Source organism: Corapipo altera, unplaced genomic scaffold (genome assembly GCF_003945725.1).
Source record: "Corapipo altera isolate COAL_440 unplaced genomic scaffold, ASM394572v1 63, whole genome shotgun sequence".
Classification (NCBI taxonomy): domain Eukaryota; kingdom Metazoa; phylum Chordata; class Aves; order Passeriformes; family Pipridae; genus Corapipo; species Corapipo altera.
In genome coordinates, this window is record NW_020884928.1 from 4743202 (window position 1) to 4763544 (window position 20343).

General features: G+C 37.2%; 2 protein-coding genes across 3 annotated transcripts in view; both read left to right on the forward strand.

Moving 5' to 3' along the window:
- Positions 1-15184, forward strand: part of MINDY3 (MINDY lysine 48 deubiquitinase 3) — a 52638-nt gene extending 37454 nt beyond the window's left edge. For both annotated transcript variants that reach the window (XM_027658691.1, XM_027658692.1), the window contains exons 11-15: positions 3812-3884; positions 4685-4757; positions 9802-9889; positions 13066-13137; positions 14020-15184. In XM_027658691.1, coding sequence (XP_027514492.1) covers positions 3812-3884; positions 4685-4757; positions 9802-9889; positions 13066-13137; positions 14020-14169 — 456 coding nt within the window. In that variant the 3' untranslated portion in view covers positions 14170-15184. The remainder of the gene's footprint in view (positions 1-3811; positions 3885-4684; positions 4758-9801; positions 9890-13065; positions 13138-14019) is intronic.
- Positions 15185-20066: 4882 nt separating this feature from the next.
- The window catches only part of ITGA8 (integrin subunit alpha 8), a 110101-nt gene continuing 109824 nt past the window's right edge, over positions 20067-20343 (forward strand). Inside the window, 1 exon segment of the mRNA XM_027658795.1 lies at positions 20067-20251. Coding sequence (XP_027514596.1) covers positions 20067-20251 — 185 coding nt within the window.

Sequence of the window (20343 nt, forward strand, 5' to 3'; positions counted from 1 at the left end):
CTATTGGTGCAAATGATCTCCCTGAAAACAAATGGGAGTTTTGAACTAGTCTTCATTGGCAATCTGCCTATTCAGAGCCAGACCTGTACTCCTTCAAACTACTTTTAGGTCAAATAGCATCAAATGCCTTAGGACAGACTTTGCAGGTTAGGGCTCTAGGATTTGACTTGCTTTGTTGCCATGGCATAATTCTGCAACTCTGTCCCTTTCCAGACAGACCCTTTACAATAGTCTGCCTAAATTGACAGTAGAATGTTGGTGAGTATTTTTAGAACAAGTAACTTCATGCCTCAGGAATCTCAATACCTATTCATTGGTACCTGAGAGGAAACAAGATCTATGGTCTTCCCATACCTGTTTGGTTCTTTATATGATGGTAATAATGGCCTCCTGATTCAGGTCTTAAGGACTCTCCTTTCCTTGATTTGATAATTATCTCCTAGAAAGACCTGCAATAAAGCTGTTATTTAATTTCAAACAATGCCCAAGTTCTATTTAATCTTCTCCATCTTGATGAGAATCAACAACTAGATTTTATATCACTGCAAGACTTTGAACCTTTTTTTACTTCTGTAGTGATGATAGCTTTCCCACTTGTGAACTGATGCCAGCCTATGTTAAATTTTACTCTTTGATTTACTTCTTAACCAGTCTCTACAAGTGAAACAGTATCTGACACCTTTAGGACACATAACCTCATTTGTATGTGTGGTGATACATGTGGCACTTCTGCTCCTTGCCTCGAAGTAAAGCTGCATTCAAATCTATTCTCAGTTAAGTGGGTTGTTCTATCTCAGGCTGTAAAGAGCATTTCCTCTATTCTGGCTTGGGAGCAGGATTCCCTCACCTTTAAAAAGACGAAACCTCTGTGTCCTCCGGGATACTGACATAGGATGTGGAGATTCATGTCAAATGAAAGATTACAGCCACAGGAGAAACTGAAGCTTCACATTCTTATTTCAGAGCATTATCCAGTTTGAAATGCATTCTGATCATGTGTGAAAGACTTATGCATCCGAATTATAATGATACAGTTACCTAGTACATCAGTAGGATTGTGTTAAGTGTCTTTACTCTTTCAAAAGATAATCTCCAAAGGAACCATACTGATATATAAAATCAAATTTCTTTTTGAACCAACTCCACAGTGAGATGCCCTGCCGGGCATCCAGTTTCAACAACCAGTTGTGAGACTCCATTTCCTCTGTAAAACTGAAATTGGCAGTGGATTCAAAAGTCAGCTGGAGAGATGGGAATCAGTTACAGAGATCCCATCAACCTTGTTTTCTTAGGAAACCATTTTGGAAAAGTTGATGCCTTTAAAGCCACTGATTATAGCATTGAAAAATACACAGTTTTCTCTGTAATACAAGACTGGAATAAATAAACTTCGGTCCTCCAGATCTGATTAAATTATAGCAAGTTAAAAAGTTGATAAATAATAAGTGTTTCTGTATTGTCTCTAGGCAAATTTTTAAGAAGAAAGTACAACAATATGTAATTCTTCCACGTATCACTCAACAGTGGTAGTGTAGAACTGTAAAGCAGTGAGTATGAGGGCTGATTTCATTATACAAGTCTTTCAGGGTACAATCTTTGTAAAAATTCATAACCAGGATTTCTGTGTGGCTTAACCATTATGTTCTGCTTTTGGTTTGTAGAATGAAAACTTCTGGTATGTTTTCACTAAAACTTATGAAGAGTATTTTTTGCCTCTAAGGGTAAACATGGGATCTTAAAATAACTGGTACTACTGATGAGAATAACTTTTCAAAGTAATATAAAATGACTTGTTTGTGTATCACAAAAGCCAACGAGTGAAACATGATTTTTGGGACATGTTGTACTCAGTATTGGAAATAATTATTGTAATTAACTGTTCATGGGATACCCTTGTATGGAACTTTCAATGCATGGGTTACATCAAAATACAATTCTTAGGGCTGGGATGGGGAATATATTTTGGCACATATGGTGAAATATCAGCTTGGGCAACTGAACTATGTTTTTGTTAGATGTTTGTCACGTTTTCAGCTTTATTACATGAAGGAGCTATGGTATTTTTCCCCCCTCAGATACAAATGTATGGACTAATTGAACTTTCAAAGGTTTATGAATAGTGTGAATGAATGATATGCTAAGTTAGAGGTTGTATGGGATTTGTATATAAAAAATTGAAATATTGCATTTTTAACTTTTTGTAAGACAACAGTCTCAGTGAAAATTTAAAATTATTTTGCGGATAAGAGGAGTGGGCTTTTTGGTCATCTCGCCAAGGCAGGTAACTTTTCTAAGTTTCCTTCTGAAACTACTCACTTAGAACATCAGTAAATCACATTTAATGAACAAGAAGTGGTAATATGTAATAACTTGGATACTGTACCATATTTAAAAGTTCAGTTGAAAGACACAGAGTTTTCAGTATTGGGCAATGCATTCAGTGACTTCATCTCTGAAGTTTTTCCTGTGTACACGTATGTGAACTGAAATAACTAAGGATCTGGAGGACCTGGAAAATTAAAATGCCAATGGAAATATACACTATTTGCAGTTGGACTGTCAAAAAAAATTGTTGGTAGTTGCAGAAAACTTACTTTAAAAAATCCATTTTGCATCACATGACACTGTAGAAAGTACTTTATTAACAAGATAATTTGCAGGGAGGGTAGGCAACCCAAATTATCGTCTTTATTCTTGTATTACATTAGGACTGTATGGAAAGATCTGCATATTCATAAACCAAAGTAGAAATATGGAGTTGACATTTGAAATTGTATGTGCAGTTGGAAGTTACTTTGGGTTTTATCCTTCCATGCCACTGGAAATTTTAATAGTTCTCTCTTGTTACATTGGCTCCGTGAGCTGCTAATTCATTAATAAGAACCTCCCATTATCCCTTCTTTAGAGTTAAATCCTGAATATTAAAATTGCTGATAATTTTGTTGTTAATAAGCTCTATATGCTATGGCATCAATTGTAAACTGAGAACTATTTGCATTAGTTTACTTTAATACACTGTGATAGTGAAATCTACTTCTGCTAGTATGTTTTGTATTCTAAGTTATTTAAGAGTTGATCACATATTATGAAATTTTACAGTCTATGTATGTAGCTTATATAATCACATATGACAGGGTGCGTGGTCAACAACTGCACAACTTCATACATCATCTGACATGAAACTTTCTTTTTATCTGAAAGTACTTTAAAGAAGTTTAGCACATATGTAAACTTGAAGATGCACTGTATTGGATACAAGTATTGGTTTTCTGTAGATGTTCTAGTTATTAATTTGTAAAATCACTGGAAAACTTTTCATTAAATAGTGGGTTTGTTCCAAATAAGTAATATTTATGGATCTTTAAAATTGCATTATTATGATACTGAATTACTATAAAAATCTAGTGTTTCTATTTTCAGTATGCAAAGCAAGGAATTTTCAAGTTGTTCTCACCAGGAGAGATTACCAAGATGAAGGGATTCCTCCCAGATTGGTTTCTTCCATATGCTTTTTCACTTGGGGCTCTCAAGTTCGGGATGATTGGAATTGTAGTTTCCAATTAGCTTTTGTGCTACAACATCTGCATGAAAATACTTGCATAAAATTTGTCTAGAAGTTTGTGACATAATTTTTAACATATTTCTTGATCATTTTATGTCACTATCAGCAAAATTGCCAAATTACCTTAATTTTTTTCCTGTTGTGTTTAAATTTTCATTAATTTAGGTTCCAGTCAGGTGTAGTATGGTTTAGTAATCTGTATCTGAAGTAAGAACATTCTGAAGGTTTTCTTCTTTCCCCCCTCCATAGGATATGGCCCTTGTTGCTCCTGAAGCGCCTTCAGAACAAGCTAGAAGGGTTTTCCAGACATATGACCCTGAGGGTAAGGGCTCTACTTCTTGCTGAAATAAGATTTTTAATACAAATGTACTCATTAAGAAAGGAATTAAATGCTGAGTACTTAAGAAATGTCCAATACAGTAGTCAGTCTGTAAGTGACATTGAGTGAGCACCCTGGTCTAGTGGAAGGTGCCCATGGCAGGGGGTTGGAACTAAATGATCTTTAAGGTCCCTTCCAGTCCAAACCATTCCATGATACTATGAAGAAATTCTCTGAGACTTCTAAAGTAAGGGAAGTTGTGCAATAGGAATTAGAGTTCTTAAACATACATTTTTTAACCTTGTAATGTTCTTTGTAATTAGCATAAAGTTAAATATAATTTGATTTCTCCTTCGTTACACTTTCATAACACAACTGATCTGATATGATTCATTCTTCATGAGATTTTGTTCTTGAATGTGTATGACATACACGAGAATTTTCTCATGGTTTGGAAAACAGAGGATATCTCACATTCAGGTACTATTTTATCTAATCAAAAGGGAAAAAATATACAGTTATTATCCCTAGGTATTTAGTGGAGGTGAAGATTACTATACAAGATTGAATTCTTAGCAAGTATTAAGCTCCCAAGTGTATGAATGATAAACCCACAGTTTCTGTATTGCACTCTATTGGGTCAAATAAAGTGGGAGAGAAGTGTTTGAAAACTGTGTTCCCTCTAGAACCCCACGTTTGGTTGTAAATTTTATAGATGTGGTATTTGTATTTTTGAGTGAAATTTTTACTCCTGGAAAGCGTTGTGTTTCTTTTCCTCACAAGAATCTTTACTGTTTCTTCAGATAATGGTTTTATACCAGACACTCTGCTAGAAGATGTAATGAAGGCTCTGGACCTTGTTTCAGATCCTGAATAGTAAGTATAATAAAATTTAAATATACAGAAATATCAATTAACCACATTAATTATAATTTAGGCCTTTTTTTCTGGATTCAGTTAACCATATATTTATTATAATTTCAGGTTGGGTTTTTTTTTTTTTCATAATTCAGATTTTTTCTTCCTATCTTGCATTCTGGGAACAGAATGTTATTTTGAAGTGTTTAAGTCAGCTTTAAATTAAATGGGAGGAATGAAAATTAAGATATCTCTACGTTTGGTAGTGATAACTAGAAACCAAAAACCCCTCAGACCTATTGCATTAGTATATATTGAGGAGATCGTCATGAATATATTTCTGTATGTTAATGAGGGTGAAACTGTGTGACAGGAGAGCCAAACAATCAAGGTATTCAGAGGCAGATTTGCATTATATTACCATTGGATCTGTTTACAGAGTTTGTAGCTGAAACTGTTTCAGTTACACTTCTGTTTCCACCACCATTCAGGTCCTTGTGGTGTTTATAATTGTAATATGTTTCCAGAAATGACACATTGATTCCTAGGATTAGAGTTAAAACTCTCAAATTAAAAAGGTAACTTATTTTGAATCTAATGTGGACAGACAGGACTAACATTAAGTGACAACAGCTGTCTTTTGGTGTCAAAACTTACCATGTTTTGCCACTAAATGCTTAACCCAGAAAGATGAGTTACATACTTGAACTTTGATGCTTCTGCCCTTTTGTAAACAGGTGGCCTAGTTTAGTTGGGACTAAACCGGTTGTTCTGCAGAATGGCTGTGGAGACTGCAAGTTTACTTAACAGAGCCATCTGAAATGTGATTGATGCCATTTTCTCTCCTTTCAAATGTTAAAGTATAATGAAGTTTACTGAGCTGTTCTCTGGAGGATAGAAGTGAAAATTGAAATAAAGAGATACCATGAAACTAAACCAAAAGGAAGTACAAGAGAAAAGGTTCACATTCATGTTATGACAATAAGTGGTGAAATCTGCAGAAGATATTTTTTTAAAGGGAGGGAAAGAAAAAAGGCATAGTTTAATAGGTCTGAAAAGCTTTCTTTTGGCCTTTTTGTTCAGCTGTCTCAATAAATCTTCAGAAAACCTCTTTCCTCATTTAGCATTGTTTCCACTTGACTGTGTGGCTTTTAGGTTATTTGTAGCATAGACCTGTCCTATGTTATTGTGCATAGTACATCAAATATAAATTGACATAGGAAGACTCAGTCAGAATATTGATACTTGATATGACTATAGCTATACTGAAAAGCCATGATCAAACCATGAAATATGCAGCCTTGAATCATCTCCTCTCACATAAATGTATTGCCTAATATTACTGTCTTGAGGACCTGCTCTGTTCTGGTCCTAGATGTCCTATCTGTTTAATGTGGAAAACTAGTATAAATCACACATTTCAAATTCCATACAGACTTCTCTGTTTGTTTTTTGATTTTTTTTGTTTGTTTGTTTGTTTTAAAATAAAATTAAAGGCCTTGCCTCTAAGTATACTATTTACATTTCTGATAGTCTAATTCAAGGTGTTAAGCTTCTCAGAATCTCAGGATGTATATGGTCAGGCCTGCTTAGAGTTTTAGAACTGCAGAGGGGAAAACTCTGTAGAGTAGATCTGAATTAGCAGGGCGGATTATTCAATACTGAATGCCATTGCATGGGATTTTAGTAAAATCTTCTAGTCTTTATTTACTGAGAATCCAGCTGTCTCGTTTTGCCTTTTTGTTTCTAAAAATCATTTGATGCCCTTCAGGGCACCAATTTCAGTACATCTATCAATCTAGGTTTAGCTTGTTTAAAACATTTTACACTGTCTCTGTATTTGACCAATGGTGGAGGCTTTTGTCCCCACACACTTCCCAGCCAGAAGAGTACAAAGGCCATCGGTATCATCACCCCAACATTCATAACCTGTTCGGTTCAGGTGCCTGAGGAGACTGAGGCACAAACACGTGTGTTTGTAGCTCTGCTGCAATACCAGTAGCACTGAACAGCATCAGCAATTTGCTGAATGAAAAAGCTTCAGCTGAAACATATCACAGTCAAAGTTTATTAAATCTTCCCTCCTGCTTAATTGATTGAATTTTGTACACTGACCACACTTAAAAACTTAAAATGGTTCTGTATCTTTAAACAGTTCTTGTATTTCATCAGTGAGTATATAGCTTGCTTTAATTTTATTACATGATTTTAAGTGCATTTTCAAAATGAACTGCCATGGTTCTGTTTACAAACACAAATGTTTTTACAACTGTTACAGCGTTTGAAGAATTTGAGCAGGTTTCAAACAACCACTGAAACATCCAAAATTTTATACTTTGAGAGCAGGGAGAATGAGGAATAGAAGGATTGAAGTCCAGTATCTTGCAAATCCTCTGTTGCAGTTTCACTTGAGTAGTAAATTTTTTTAAGATATTAAATTAACAGCTTATAGGATATCATGTTCAATTTCATGGATTTTAAAATTCCTCTTCCAAGGACCTTAACAGAGCCACTCTCTTAAGATTTGCATAATGTATTCTGTGTGTATGAAGGGAGAAACAAAAATAAGCCAAATCATTTACTACTAGTGCTGTGGTAGGACCAAGAAAGGAAGTTACTTGAAAATGAAGGCACATAAGTGGTTATCTAAAGGATAAAATACTTCCACACAACAATCAAAAATACTTTAGAAATTATACCTTCTGCCTGCAGCCCCCAGCAAAAGGCACCTTTTGGCAGTTAGAGACCTAAGTGGTAAAAGAGGGATCTATGAGAAGCTAAGTGTGTCTTCTGAAAGGAAAATGTAGTGCCTACATGGAAAAAATAGGGAAGAATCTGGATTTATGAAATGTTAAATGTAAAATACAAAGTAAAGCAGAGTTAAAAATCTTCTGAAGACTAATCTACAAAGTTATAAAATAATAAAGTTATAAAAACTAATAGTATTCAAATGAGTCAATCAGAACCAGGAGACTTGCAAGAAGTCTGTAGTTCAGATAGATGATCCCCAGTGTGTAAAAGTATTCAAAATTAGTTAGACAAGTGTAGTGAGTTCTTCATATTCCCTGGGGAAGATGCTAGGGAGCCATTTGCATCCTCATTGGGGAAGATTACAGAGAGGTTTCCACACTTCAGCCTTTTTATGAGTAGTCAGAGTAATTAAGATTCTGAAATGTCAAGACAGTAAAAAAAACCCAAAATCCTGAAGAAACATCAGAATGAAATTGCTGAATTATTTTAGGTTACATACCACTGTGAACTCTGCTGGTACCAAACAGTATCAGAATAAGAAGTGACAAATGGAGAATAGCACTTAGAAAAAGATTAGAAGGCCAGTCTGGGGAAAATTCACGTGGAAATATTTCATGTGTAAACATGGAATAGGAAGGAAGGTTTTTTTGTAGATACAGAATTAATTAAAGAAAAAAAATAACAATTTTTCATAGTGGAGGGAGATCATTAGAGGAATTTTACAGGACTTTGTGTTACATCTGTGAAGTTTATTGTGGCACCAGTGAGGATATGACAGTAGGGATTTGTATGATAGTTTGCTGCTGATACAAAAGTGTTCAAGATGTTAAAAAAAATATATATGAGAGCAGTAGAACTTACTAGAAGGTACAGTAACAGAGAAGTCTCACTACAGTAAATGTAAATTGTTTTATCCCCTGAGCAACAATCTCGATTTTACATACGCATTGTTGGCCTGTGAACTAGATATTACTGGTCAGGAAACAGATCTTAGGTTTAAACTGATTGTGATAGACAGACATATGGAGTAGGATTTCTAGGAATTATGCCATTATATACATGTGTGACGTTTCACTCCATCTTAAAAAAAGAATATTGTAGATGAGTATCAGGAAGGCAGCAAGGCTTATTAAACATACAGAGTGCCAAGGACGTACAGTGTACAAGGGAAAACTAGGTTAGGACTGTTTGACCTGGAAAAGATAGATGACCATTGGCACAGTAAATAGGGAATGATCGTTACTTGCTTCACACAATACAAAAAAAGAGGTGTCAAACTGAGTTATCAGGTGACAGGTTCAAAACAGAGAAGATACTTATTTCCATAATCTACAACTCAATTTGAATTTTCTGAGTAGAGTTTAATAAGTGCCAGAAGTATATGCGGATTCATAGCCAGTTAGGCACAAGCATGGAAAGAAAAATATGTATCTTTGTGTTTTAGATACTGCCTGTCACTGAAGATGTCTTTGAGCAGCAGACTGCTGGAAATGGGGAGGGTAAACTAAGGATGTGTGTTTGCCCTGTTGTACTCTTGTCGTAAGCACCCACTACTGAGCAGTGTCAGAAACAGGACACTGGGCAAGGCGCTCTGTTGGTTTGACCCAGTGAGGACGTTCTTGTGTACGGTACAACTTGTAACTTAGGCAAAAGGCCGGGTAGATGCAAATAGATGTGATCTCATGCCTGTAGAAATATATTGCTTAAATAGAAATATAGAGTTATAATTGGTATTCATTTGTAGGGACCTGGAATTATGCCATAGTTGTGTAGTAAGGCTTTTGGATTAATATTGTTAGTATTTCCATTGTTTGTTGGTTCTGGCTTCTTTGATATCAAGTATGCGATGTAAATATGAAATGTATCTGGTAAATTTGAATTTATTTCAGTGTTCTTAGAAAATCCTGGAAGTTTTTCAAATCTCTGTTTAAAAACAGGTTGTTTGGCAGTTACAGAGCTGTTTTTGAAAGATGACTGGTTTTTGTATCTTTAAAGAATGTTTACAAGACAGCAAAATGCCTTTTGGGCTGTAAACCTGGTTTTAGATTATATGGGTTTCAAATTATTTTACCAAATATGGCGGTCCTTCAGAATTATCACTTATTTAATTTAAAATAACAGATTACTTTTATTTAAAAATAACCATGTTTTGGCAACTTGCATGCCATTCTGGTGCAGTTGTCACTTACCATTAAAAATAGAATAGTATTGCTATACTTGGCAGTAAGTACTGTGGTAGCACAGCATAACTTAGTCATGCAAGAATAAAAGTGTCTTACTCATACTTTTATATTCAATGTTTTTGTCTTAGTGTAAACCTCATGAAGACCAAATTAGACCCAGAAGGACTGGGCATCATATTGCTGGGTCCCTTTCTGCAAGAATTTTTCCCTGAGCAGGTAACCAATATAGTTTTATTGCTGAAGAGCACTGTCTATTCTGTTTGTCTTTGAGATTCATTAAACACTTTAATCAATATCACAAGAGTTATTTTTAATAAGTATTCCATTCCTTTGGCACAACTGACCAGCAAATAACTTCTGTATTACACAACAAATGGTAGACTTCTGTTTTGCATAACATGGCCACGATTTTGTCAGCTTTACACTGGAAGGAAACTCCATTATAGTGACAAGTTCTAAATTTATCTTCAAGAAATACATAATCATTTTGCATATGGAATTGAACTGGTTTCCTACTCAGAAAGTTCATCTGAGTTTGTTTTTTCTGAGAATAAATTACCTCAATGTTTACAATAATCAATATTACAGATGTTGCTAGCAAATGGAAAAAGGTTACAAACATATTTATAACTATTTTTATGTATGTCTCTAATAGTGTGAAGTTGGTGACAGTTTAACAAAAAGTAATGATAGATTTATGTTTAGCATATGTGGAAGTCAGTATCTGCCAGGGTAATCGAAAATTATTTTCAAATTCTGTGTGTTCCATATATTCATTGAGACAGCACCACCACTGAGACACATGTGTTAACTTAGCACTGCTGTCCCAGAGGGTGGGTGAGCAGTGGAACAGGCTCAGGAACTGGGGAAGTGGTTACAGCACCAAGCCTGACAGAGTTCAAGAAGGACAATGTTCTCAGGCACATGGTGTGATTCTTGAGGTGTCCTGCACAGTACCAGGAGTTGGACTCGATGATCCTGATGGGTCCCTTCCAACTCAGCATACTGTGATTCTATTATTCCTCTTCTCCGTTTGCCCTGGATCACATTTTCCTGCCCTTACGCTGCCTCCGTCCTGCCACAAGGAGCGTCTTTGTACAGATATGTGGTAAACCAGAAGAGGGAGCTGGTCGGAATAAGAGCTCTCTATGCAGGTTTATGGAGGCTTGTTCCACGGCCATGCAAATGCTCCTGAGAGAAGTACTTCTTTGGAGGCTTTTGTAGCCTAACATGTCATTGAAACTATGTGACCTAATTTTTACAACCCAGGAAATGTGAAACTAATATTTTTTAATGCCTGCAGCAAGACTCTTTTTGTTGAAGGTTGTACAGCACCATTTGGGTGTAGCGTTCTGTACTATGAAACAGCCTGGTCATTTAGAAGACACTAGAACTGTGCTACCAAAGATGGTAGGGACTGAGTATATCATTAAGAGGTTATTCATCATCCAGAGGAAAGAGAAGGAGTTAGTGTTCATTTTCCTCTGGACTTTTAGAATTATATCTGCATTGTATATTTACCAGCTGTTTCTTGTTCCTTTCATTTGTTTATCCAGAAGTGGAAATATATGTACAATTAAATATAGTTTTGTTCTAAAAATTATATTACACTTGCAAATCTGGAAGACTCCACTGCTTAATTTTAGGCCTCAGATGCTTAGAATGAAGTTCAGAAAGCCAAGCACATCCTCCATAATTGTGCCTAAACTGTCCACTAGCTAGAGAGTTGGTGGGGCAACTCTTTACCTGCTGTGTGGTTGAGCCTCCAAGTCAATGCCTGTCTGTCAAGTGCTAATTCCCTGCTTTGTGTGATTTCCCACCAGTTTTGCCTGTGCTGCTAAACCTTTGCTGGCTCCAGCACAAAATATGGAAAGTGTTACTGCCTTGAGAGTACAGTTTGAACCATCAGGTGTTTCGGACTGGAACCTGCCAGTTCCGTTACTGAATGCTGAGGGCATAGATACAATATCCAGTCCTTCTGTGCTCTGTGGATCAGGTAGCAGTAGCCCTTACCCATACTGACACCTTGTTCAGAATTCTTTCTGAAAGTGAAATTCTACAGAAATGAAGATTAATATCTTTCTTTAAAATACTGTGAGTAAATAGCAGATACCAGTTATAATTGGAATTGTTGTGTTCCCCTTTATACAATATTTGACCATGTAGCTAGTGCTCGGGAGATCCAGATTCAATTCTTTCTTTGTTGAGAATATTCAAACCCTTATTCTTACTCTCCTAGAAAGTACTAAACTCCACCTCAAAAGCAGGAAGGTATCTTAGCTTTCCTTCTCAAAGCTGCTGGCTTAGAAGAAATTTATTCAAAGCTGTTCAGCTATTCCTGAGAGAGCAAGCCTGACTCTTTACTGCTTAGGGCAGTCACCTGAAAAGGGGAATTCCTGGATTCCCCAGTAGCCTTTTTTGGGGGGGAACAATAACTGCACAAAATTCTTAATATCCAGGGGACAGGAAGTGGAAAACAGAATTTCTTTTCCCTCAGGATGAGCATAACTTCCTCAGGGAAAAGAGTGAGTGTCCTCTTTCCTTCCCAGCAAAGCTTAATTTTACTTACCTCTGTGAAGCAACTTCTGTAAGCAGAGTTACCACTTAACCTTCCTTTTACTACCCTCCCTCCACTGAATAACGAGTTTCTTTGAGAGACCCATACACTGATAGTTTGTGAATCACTCAAGAATAGAAAAATGAATGAGGGCTTTTTGTAATCTGATGGATGTACTGTAACCTGAGCAGATCTATTCTCATTCCAGCCTTTACCTCCATGTGCTTAAAAAAGGGATAAGCTTTTGTTTGAAACCTGGTCCAGTAGGCATAAAAGAGATTATACTACACCTGGTTTGTGGTTCCTGGTGCAGTTAAATCCAAAGCTTTTCAGTCCTTTTAGGATTAAAGCATTAGATCAACAACTGCAGTACATTTGCTGTTAGAACTCACCTGAACGGGTGTCTTCAAAATTAGTTTACTCAAGCGGGCATGGGTGTAAATTACTTTTTTGCTCTCAAATGGAGGGCCAGAGATTGGATCTGGTCCTTAGTAAAAAACTTCATTGAAACAGTCGTAAATACACCTGAACATGACTACTGCATAAGGTATCTGACATGAAAAATCAGGACAGCTTCTACATGGTCAGTACTGAAATTAAATTTCAAAGTTGCCCTTGGGGGCATTACCCTTTGGTTTACTGACATCTGTTCTTTTTATTTCTGATGAGAAAGGTGAAATTAACAACCTTTTCAACATTGCCACTGAAAAGAAACTGTACTGTTTTACAGTTTCCTTGAGTCTTCCTGCTTGAACTCATCTATCTAGTTGTAAAGAGAGGAGACTTAAAGCACAATGTATGTGTCCCATGAAATTAAGTGTCTTCTTTCTACTAGGACTCCAGGGTTTCAGAGTCATTCACTGTTTACCATTACAATGGACTGAAGCAATCTAACTACAATGAAAAGGTATGATTTACAATTAAGCCCTGATAACAGTTGCTGTGCAAAACTGAATATAGTTACAGGCAAAACACTCTAACTTGAAACAGACTTTTTACAAAACTGTTATTTTGATAATTTTCTTCCAAAGTGATGCATTTGGAATTGGGAACTGCTTTGTACCCTTGATGATGTTTGAGCTAGTATACTTGAGCTAGCATATCACTTGGCCAGAACACATCTCTTAAGCTCTGTGTTTTGAAAAGGGCACTTACCTATCAGAAGGGGATCTGAACTGTAAGGGACAATTGAGACGTAATATACACAAAGTGCAACTTCTATAAGTAACCCTACATGTAAATTAAGATGTTTGGAATTTTCTATGAAATATTTTAGTAGTCCAGACTTGCATCAAAAATCAGTATTTTTTGGAACCACTTAGTGGGAGGACAAAAATTACCTGTTTAATTTTCAACTTTCATGAAAGGAGGGGTATATGTGACACACCATGACTGCTTCTAAGTTAGTTCCTGAAGTAGAATTGAGGGTAAAAGATTGTGAGGCATTAGTAGACATAAGAAAAAAATTACTTCAAGCAAAAAAGACTCTTTGAGAAAATGTATGTACTCAGTCTTTGGAATAGCTTTAGTTAAGTCCTTAAAACTACTCCTGTGAAATCTCCAGTAGTTTCATACCCCAAAATGTAGGCAGAAGCATTCAAAGATTAAGGGTTTTCAATTTCAAACTTCCGTTTCATAAAAAAAAATAAAATATGTAAAACTTCACAGATTTGATTTTTCTAGTAAGAAAAAATGTGTATTGTAACAACTCTCCTCCCAACGTGATGGAAAGAGTCACCTTATCTTAGAGTTTCTAAGCAGGCTGACGTAATGGGGTTTATTTTGACAGGTCATGTATGTAGAAGGCACAGCAGTTGTTATGGGATTTGAAGAACCAATGCTGCAGACCGACGACACTCCTGTGAAACGCTGCTTGCAAACCAAATGGCCATATATAGAACTGCTCTGGACCACAGATCGATCTCCTTCCCTAAACTGATATGTTACCCATAAAGAACATACTGCTATCGGATCCTCGAGTGGGGATGCAGGAGTTGGTATTTGCTTGGAAGTGGTATACTTTGTGTGGAGTTATACACTGGTATCATTGATGAATTGTAAATAATGATTACAAACACTTTTTCAGTGTTAATTGGAATATTTAATTTTTTAATCAGATTTATTTCTATTATAATAGTTTGTCTTTTTTGGCCACTGTAGTACTGTTAATGTGAGTTATCCTAAAAAAAAAGCCTTCTTATAAAGTCTTACCATTTGCCATCTCATGAAGATTTGAAAAATTCTGATATTGCAGAATCTGCATATTAGATGTCAGATCTTCAAAACATAAAACATATTCAGCTTTCTCAGAATCATATAGGCATGTTTTATTATTTAATTTATACTAGCTTACATTACAGTACCATAATATGTGGACTAGACTGGCCTTTGCACTGGATATGTTTTAATGAGTTTAAATTTTCTGCAGTTTTTCCTAAAATCTAATTTTACCTAAAGAGCTTGCACAATGTGACATAAATATGATACATTTTTAGGAATAAGTATAATTCTAAATACTCTTTCTTGGCAGTTGTATATTACTGTGGCTTAGTTATTGGGCATGTTAAAAGTGAAGAGAAATTCTGAGAAAAAAATAGATGTATTAATATTTATTTGAATTTGTATAAAAGAAATGTAAAAACAGCTGAAAGAATTTCTTGTTCTATAAACTATTCAAATTTATAATATTGCCAAATACCTCTTAATTTGTCCAGACAGCAGTGTAAGCCAGCGTTACTGTATGTGTTAAGTGCATGAGAACATCTGGTATTACATTATTATATTCCTTTATTTATTATCAACTTCTTAGCCCTAAAATAAAATCTTTTCCTTGAATCATATATTATTTAAAGTTTGGTTTAATTGGACTTGTTTGCTGCATCTCTGAGATTATGAAAAGGGACCACAGGTTTAGAAATGTCAGCTTTCAGTGTGCATACATCTCGGGGGGGAGGGGGAGGGAACCCACACCAAAAGGTGATTTCCTAACTTCAGAAATTACCGTGACCATTATTTAATGTAAACTGACAACAGAGTATCTTAACTTTTTTTTCAGATTTCTTTTTCTGAAAAAAACAATTCCTTTGCAGATAACAATAATTTGAGAAGATTCCTTAATTCATCTTAGGACTTACTTTGAACACAAGTTTCCTGTCTTGTGGTGTGGGCCTGATGTGAAAAGGCTTGTGCAACAGTGGTAGTACTACTCAAATTATGGATAATAAATGAAGATAATCTGCTTGGCAAGTGTGAAACTTTGCTTTTCAGTAAATACTCAACTTGATAGGTATTCCCTTTAAGTGGTTTTGCACATTTAAGATATGTCTTTAGGCAGGCTTGTACTGATGCCTTGGAAGGTGAAAATTCACTTTTCTTGCTCTTTCTCCTGAATTCTGTTGTCTCTCTTGGCTTGTGCAAGAATATCTCACACCAGAGTTTGCACTTAATCATAACTTGATTGTTAGAATAAACATCCTTTTTTTTTCTAGTCCACTGTCAGATAAAATTTATGTTCTGTCTCACAGGAAAAAAAAATTAGAAGCCCTGGTGATGTGAGATCTGTGTATAAGCATTACTCTGGATTAAAACTTCTGCTGTACTCCAGAGAAATTTAGCTGATGATGGTGTGGTATAAGACCCCTTTTTCCTGTATCCCTTTTCCTTCATACTGCCTAGTTGTTAGAGACCTGGCTTCTTATTTTTGGACTACAGTGGCTAACCAGCTAATCTGAGAGCCTCTGCCAAGTGAACCTTTCTGTCCTTTCTTCCCTGATAAACAAGATGGGAGAGCTTCTGCCTTTATGAAAATTCACCTTTTTCCCCTAAGAGTGTGGTTATTTAAATGGCAGACTTATATAATATGTGGGATATTAATGTTTGGTAATTTAGATTTGTTTTCATAGAAAAATGACCAGAAACCTAAATAATTTTCAGAAGGTGATGTGCTCCAGGTGCTACTTATGTATATGTGTATATATTGCAGTTTGCAACTGAGGCCTAGTCAATAAATAAGACCAGAGCATTCTATGGGATTAAATACATGCTTTAACTTATCAGAGCAAATTGATTGTGCTAAATGTAAGAAAGCACATGAACTAAATATGCAGTTAAATTACATTTTGATTAATACTCTAGGTGAATGATTTTTTTTCATATTGCACAGTGGTTCAATTTTAGAGGAACCTTCAGTATCTTCTGGGAAACAGCTGGTGTCCCAGCTGGCAACATGGTACAGTTAGCAGGACGTTGGACAGGTGGCTCTTTGCTTTAAATTCACTTTCATAATAAAATGATGAGGGGAGAAAAAAGGGTCCTGGGGTCAACTGCTGGCTAAAAGGTAAAAGAAATTATTCCCACTTGAATGTATACTGAGGTTCACAGTCAAGATACTCTAAATAAATTACCTCAATAAATAATGGAAAGCCTACTTTCAGTGCATCATATTAGCCCAGGTGAGTTATATTTGAAGGCTGAAGGCTAACAAATACGTATTTGCTTTGTTAAAGTCTGAACTGTTCAAGGTAAGCAGCCAAATCCAAATACCCGTGTTATAGTCCACACAAAGAGCCCTTTAAAGCAGGGAATCACTTAAATACTGGCTGGGCATTTTGGTTTCTGGATAGTTTTTATCCTTCAGATATAATTTCTGCTTATCTGGTCCATCTGTATGCTTTTTTATTCTCTCCTGTGAGTATGAGTTTAGGGCAAAGAAGAGATCTCTTGAAAAAAAATTTTCTGTAATCTATATGCTTTGATTGATAGAAGATGTAGTCTGCTCTCTCTAAAATTAGCTTTAATGCTTTTCACATATTAATTACTCTGCAAAGATTTTAAACTGGGGCAATGTTCACAAAGGTAAGGTTCCAAACAGAAAGCTGAACGTCTTCTGTTGGCATGTCATCCTGAATTCGGATCCCACGAGCTCCTTCTGTTTGTAGACCATGGTCACATCCTTGTTTTATCCTCTTGCTTTAAGACAGGATAATAAGTACAAAATACTGTCTTTTTGTAATGGCACCAGCCTATAGAGACAAAACTAGGAAACAAAGAAAAGGTAAGTTTTTTTATGGAATTTGGATACTTCAGCTTCTGTATTGCCATGTTTTGAAAAGATTTAGAAAATTGTCAATGATTTTGATAAGATTCAACTTAAAAGCCCCTATGATTCTTTGAAATACTTGCTCTTCCTCTGCTAGCAGGAACATTCCTAAATAATGGCATAAAAAACATTAAAGCTCTGATAATAGAGTCTTCTATGAAATATTTATGTTTAAGTTTTGCTTGAGCAAAAATTTTCATAGAAGATTTGACTGATCTGTTTTTAAGATTGGAAAGATCATAATGACATATTAACTTCACCAACTGCACATAATCTAAGCTGTAGAAATCCACACCATGAATCTTACATTTCTTTGCCTAAATTGTTTGGTCCCACATCTCGCTTTCCAGTTATTCTGTAAGATAGATAATGACTTTTGGACTCTTAGCTAAATGGTCATAAAAATGCTTTCTGTTCTGGCTTCAGGTCTGGTGCTAGAGCCTGTTAAGACTTTTTAGTTTGATATTCAAAGCAATTAATGTATCTTTTAGGCCACAGGTATGCTGAAGTCCAAGCTTAGTCTACCAATAACTGGAGCAGTTGCTTACCCTTGAAGTAGTGCAGATCAGTGTCCACTCCAAACATTTCTAAAGTCTGAGGAAACCAAGTTGTGGAATAAAGTTCCAGTGATCAGAACAGGTCCAGGTTATTTAGAGAAATGCTGCAAATCCTTAAAAAAACAAAAAATACTATTCTTTTTATTTCTCTCTTTGATTTAGAATATCCTACACTCATATATCTCTTCTTTCTATGAAGGGAGAGGGGAGAAAAAAAAGGAAAAAAGGGGTAAGGGGAGGGAGACTGCTCTATGTTAATATTTTAGAGGTAACAGGATCTTGAAAGCGATTTCCTTCTTTTCATTCTGCTCTGCCCTCCATACGGATTTTAGTACTTTTAGCCACTTGAAGCACTTTTTTCCTCTTTTAGCTCAAACCAACCAGGTTAGATGGCATATTTTTCTAGCTATGCCCCTTTGGCTTAGTGGGAATACTCACCTATTTCCTATTGTGCTCATTACTGAATTTTAACTCTGTTTTGGATATATCTTACAAGATGGCTACAGTACCTGAGTGCCACAGGTCTGGAGTGCAATCTGAGCAGTGCTCCAAGCCCCAGAAACTTCCTTTGTGACACTCAGCCCTTAACTGTTGTTGTGCTGAAAAATAACAAGGCATTATTATTAGCATAAGGCAACACAACTTTTAAATGTCTTCAATTGCCTTAAAGTTGCATGATTTTTAAGAGTAGGTTTTAGTCCTACAAGTGATTGAGGTCCTTCTGAATTTATTACTGGTGCTTAGATCTCGAAGAGATACTTGTTCCATATAAGAGTGAAATAGCATCAATGGTGGTTTCACTGCAATGGCAAAAGTAAATTTCATATAACTGTAAGGCAAGTAGAATTAAAGAATATTACAAGCCTGTGGGGACAGCTAAGGGTCACACAGTTAATGCTGGAAATAAACACACAGTTCTATTTTTGTGAAAAGGAATGTTAGTCTTATCTGAACAATCTTACCATAAAGCACTTAAAATAAAACAAACACAGAAGAAACCAGAACCTCACAACAAAACTACTCACAGCTGCTTTCATAGGTATGGTCTACTGTAACATGTTTATAAATGGGTTCTCTGTCCTTCTGATCTTTCGCTGGTATTGTTTTGGACACATCTGTGTTTTAAATGATGAAAAACAATTCTTTTTTCCAAGTTGATTACTTGGAAAATAAAATGTTTCTCCTTTTCTTCCTAGCTTTGAGTTGGCCAGGAAAAATACAAATCATGCTGTCGCCTCAAGATGTGGATGTGACACCCCATTTAGCTTTGTAGGGGAAGGGAGCATTTCAGGCAGTCAGGGATTTTTTATATATTCTTAAACAGTTAAAACTCAATATTGTGGGGCTTGCAGGGGGCCGAACAACTCAGGACAGGAGTTATACAGCCTCATCGGTTTTAATTACTTTTATGAAGAAATCACAAGAGGAGCTTTCTAAAAGTGCCTTTGTATACCACGTGCAATGTACTAGTATTGGTTATTTCTGCGGCAGAAGAGTCATGACACCTGCTCCTGCTCGGAGCCGTGCTAAAGGCTCACGGCAGTGCAAGGCTTTCCTCCGGCGTGAGGTGCCCCCTTCACATTTTGAAAGCTTTACGTAGCCAGGCGGGCACCCACGAAGAAACTTGAGAGGAATGCGTTTTCTAGTGCGTTCAGAACTGTGTGACCGGGTTGACACCTTTCCAGTGGTTAGAAGGGGTTTTTTCATTGCTTGTGGTTGGTTGTTTTTTGTTTCATAACAGCCATGCCGGGCATAAAGTCTGATGAGCGTCTACGGTTTTTTTCAACGCACTCCAGTTTCCCAAAAGGGATTTTCAAGTATCGGGCTCTGATACTTGTTTAAACTCAAGAGTTGAAACTCTTGAAAATGCTAGAGGTCCAGAGAAACTCGACTGGAAACCACCAGCCCTCACTCGGTCGCCTGAGGGCGAAGCCGCTGCCCCGGGTCTGCCGGGTGGGCGCCTGGCGCGGGCCGCCAGGGGGCGCCCGAGCGCGCGTCCCCCGCGGAGGGTGAGCGTGGCCGAGCGGGGCCGAGCCTCCCGCGCCGCCCCCGCCCGCGCACCGCGGCAACCGGACCGCGCCGGTCCGCTCTGCCCCGCTCAGCTCCGCTCTGCCCCGCTCAGCTCCGCTCCGCACTCCCCAGCTCCGCTCCGCTCCGCTCTGCCAGCGGGAGCCGGCGAGGATGCTGCGCCTCAGCCGCGGGCGGCCCCGCCGCCGGCAGCGCCCGCTGCTCCTCTTGTCAGCGCTGCTGTGGGCGCCGGCACTGGTGGCCTTCAACCTGGACGAGGAGAAGCGGACGGTGTACAGCGGACCGCCGGGCAGCTACTTCGGGTACTCGGTGGACTTCTACATCCCCGACCCCAGCACGTGAGTGCCGCCGCCGGGGGTGGGGGGCTCACGGGCTCGGGGAGCGCTTTGGGAAGGAGCCTTTGGGAAGGCGGTGGGCGAACAGTGGCGTC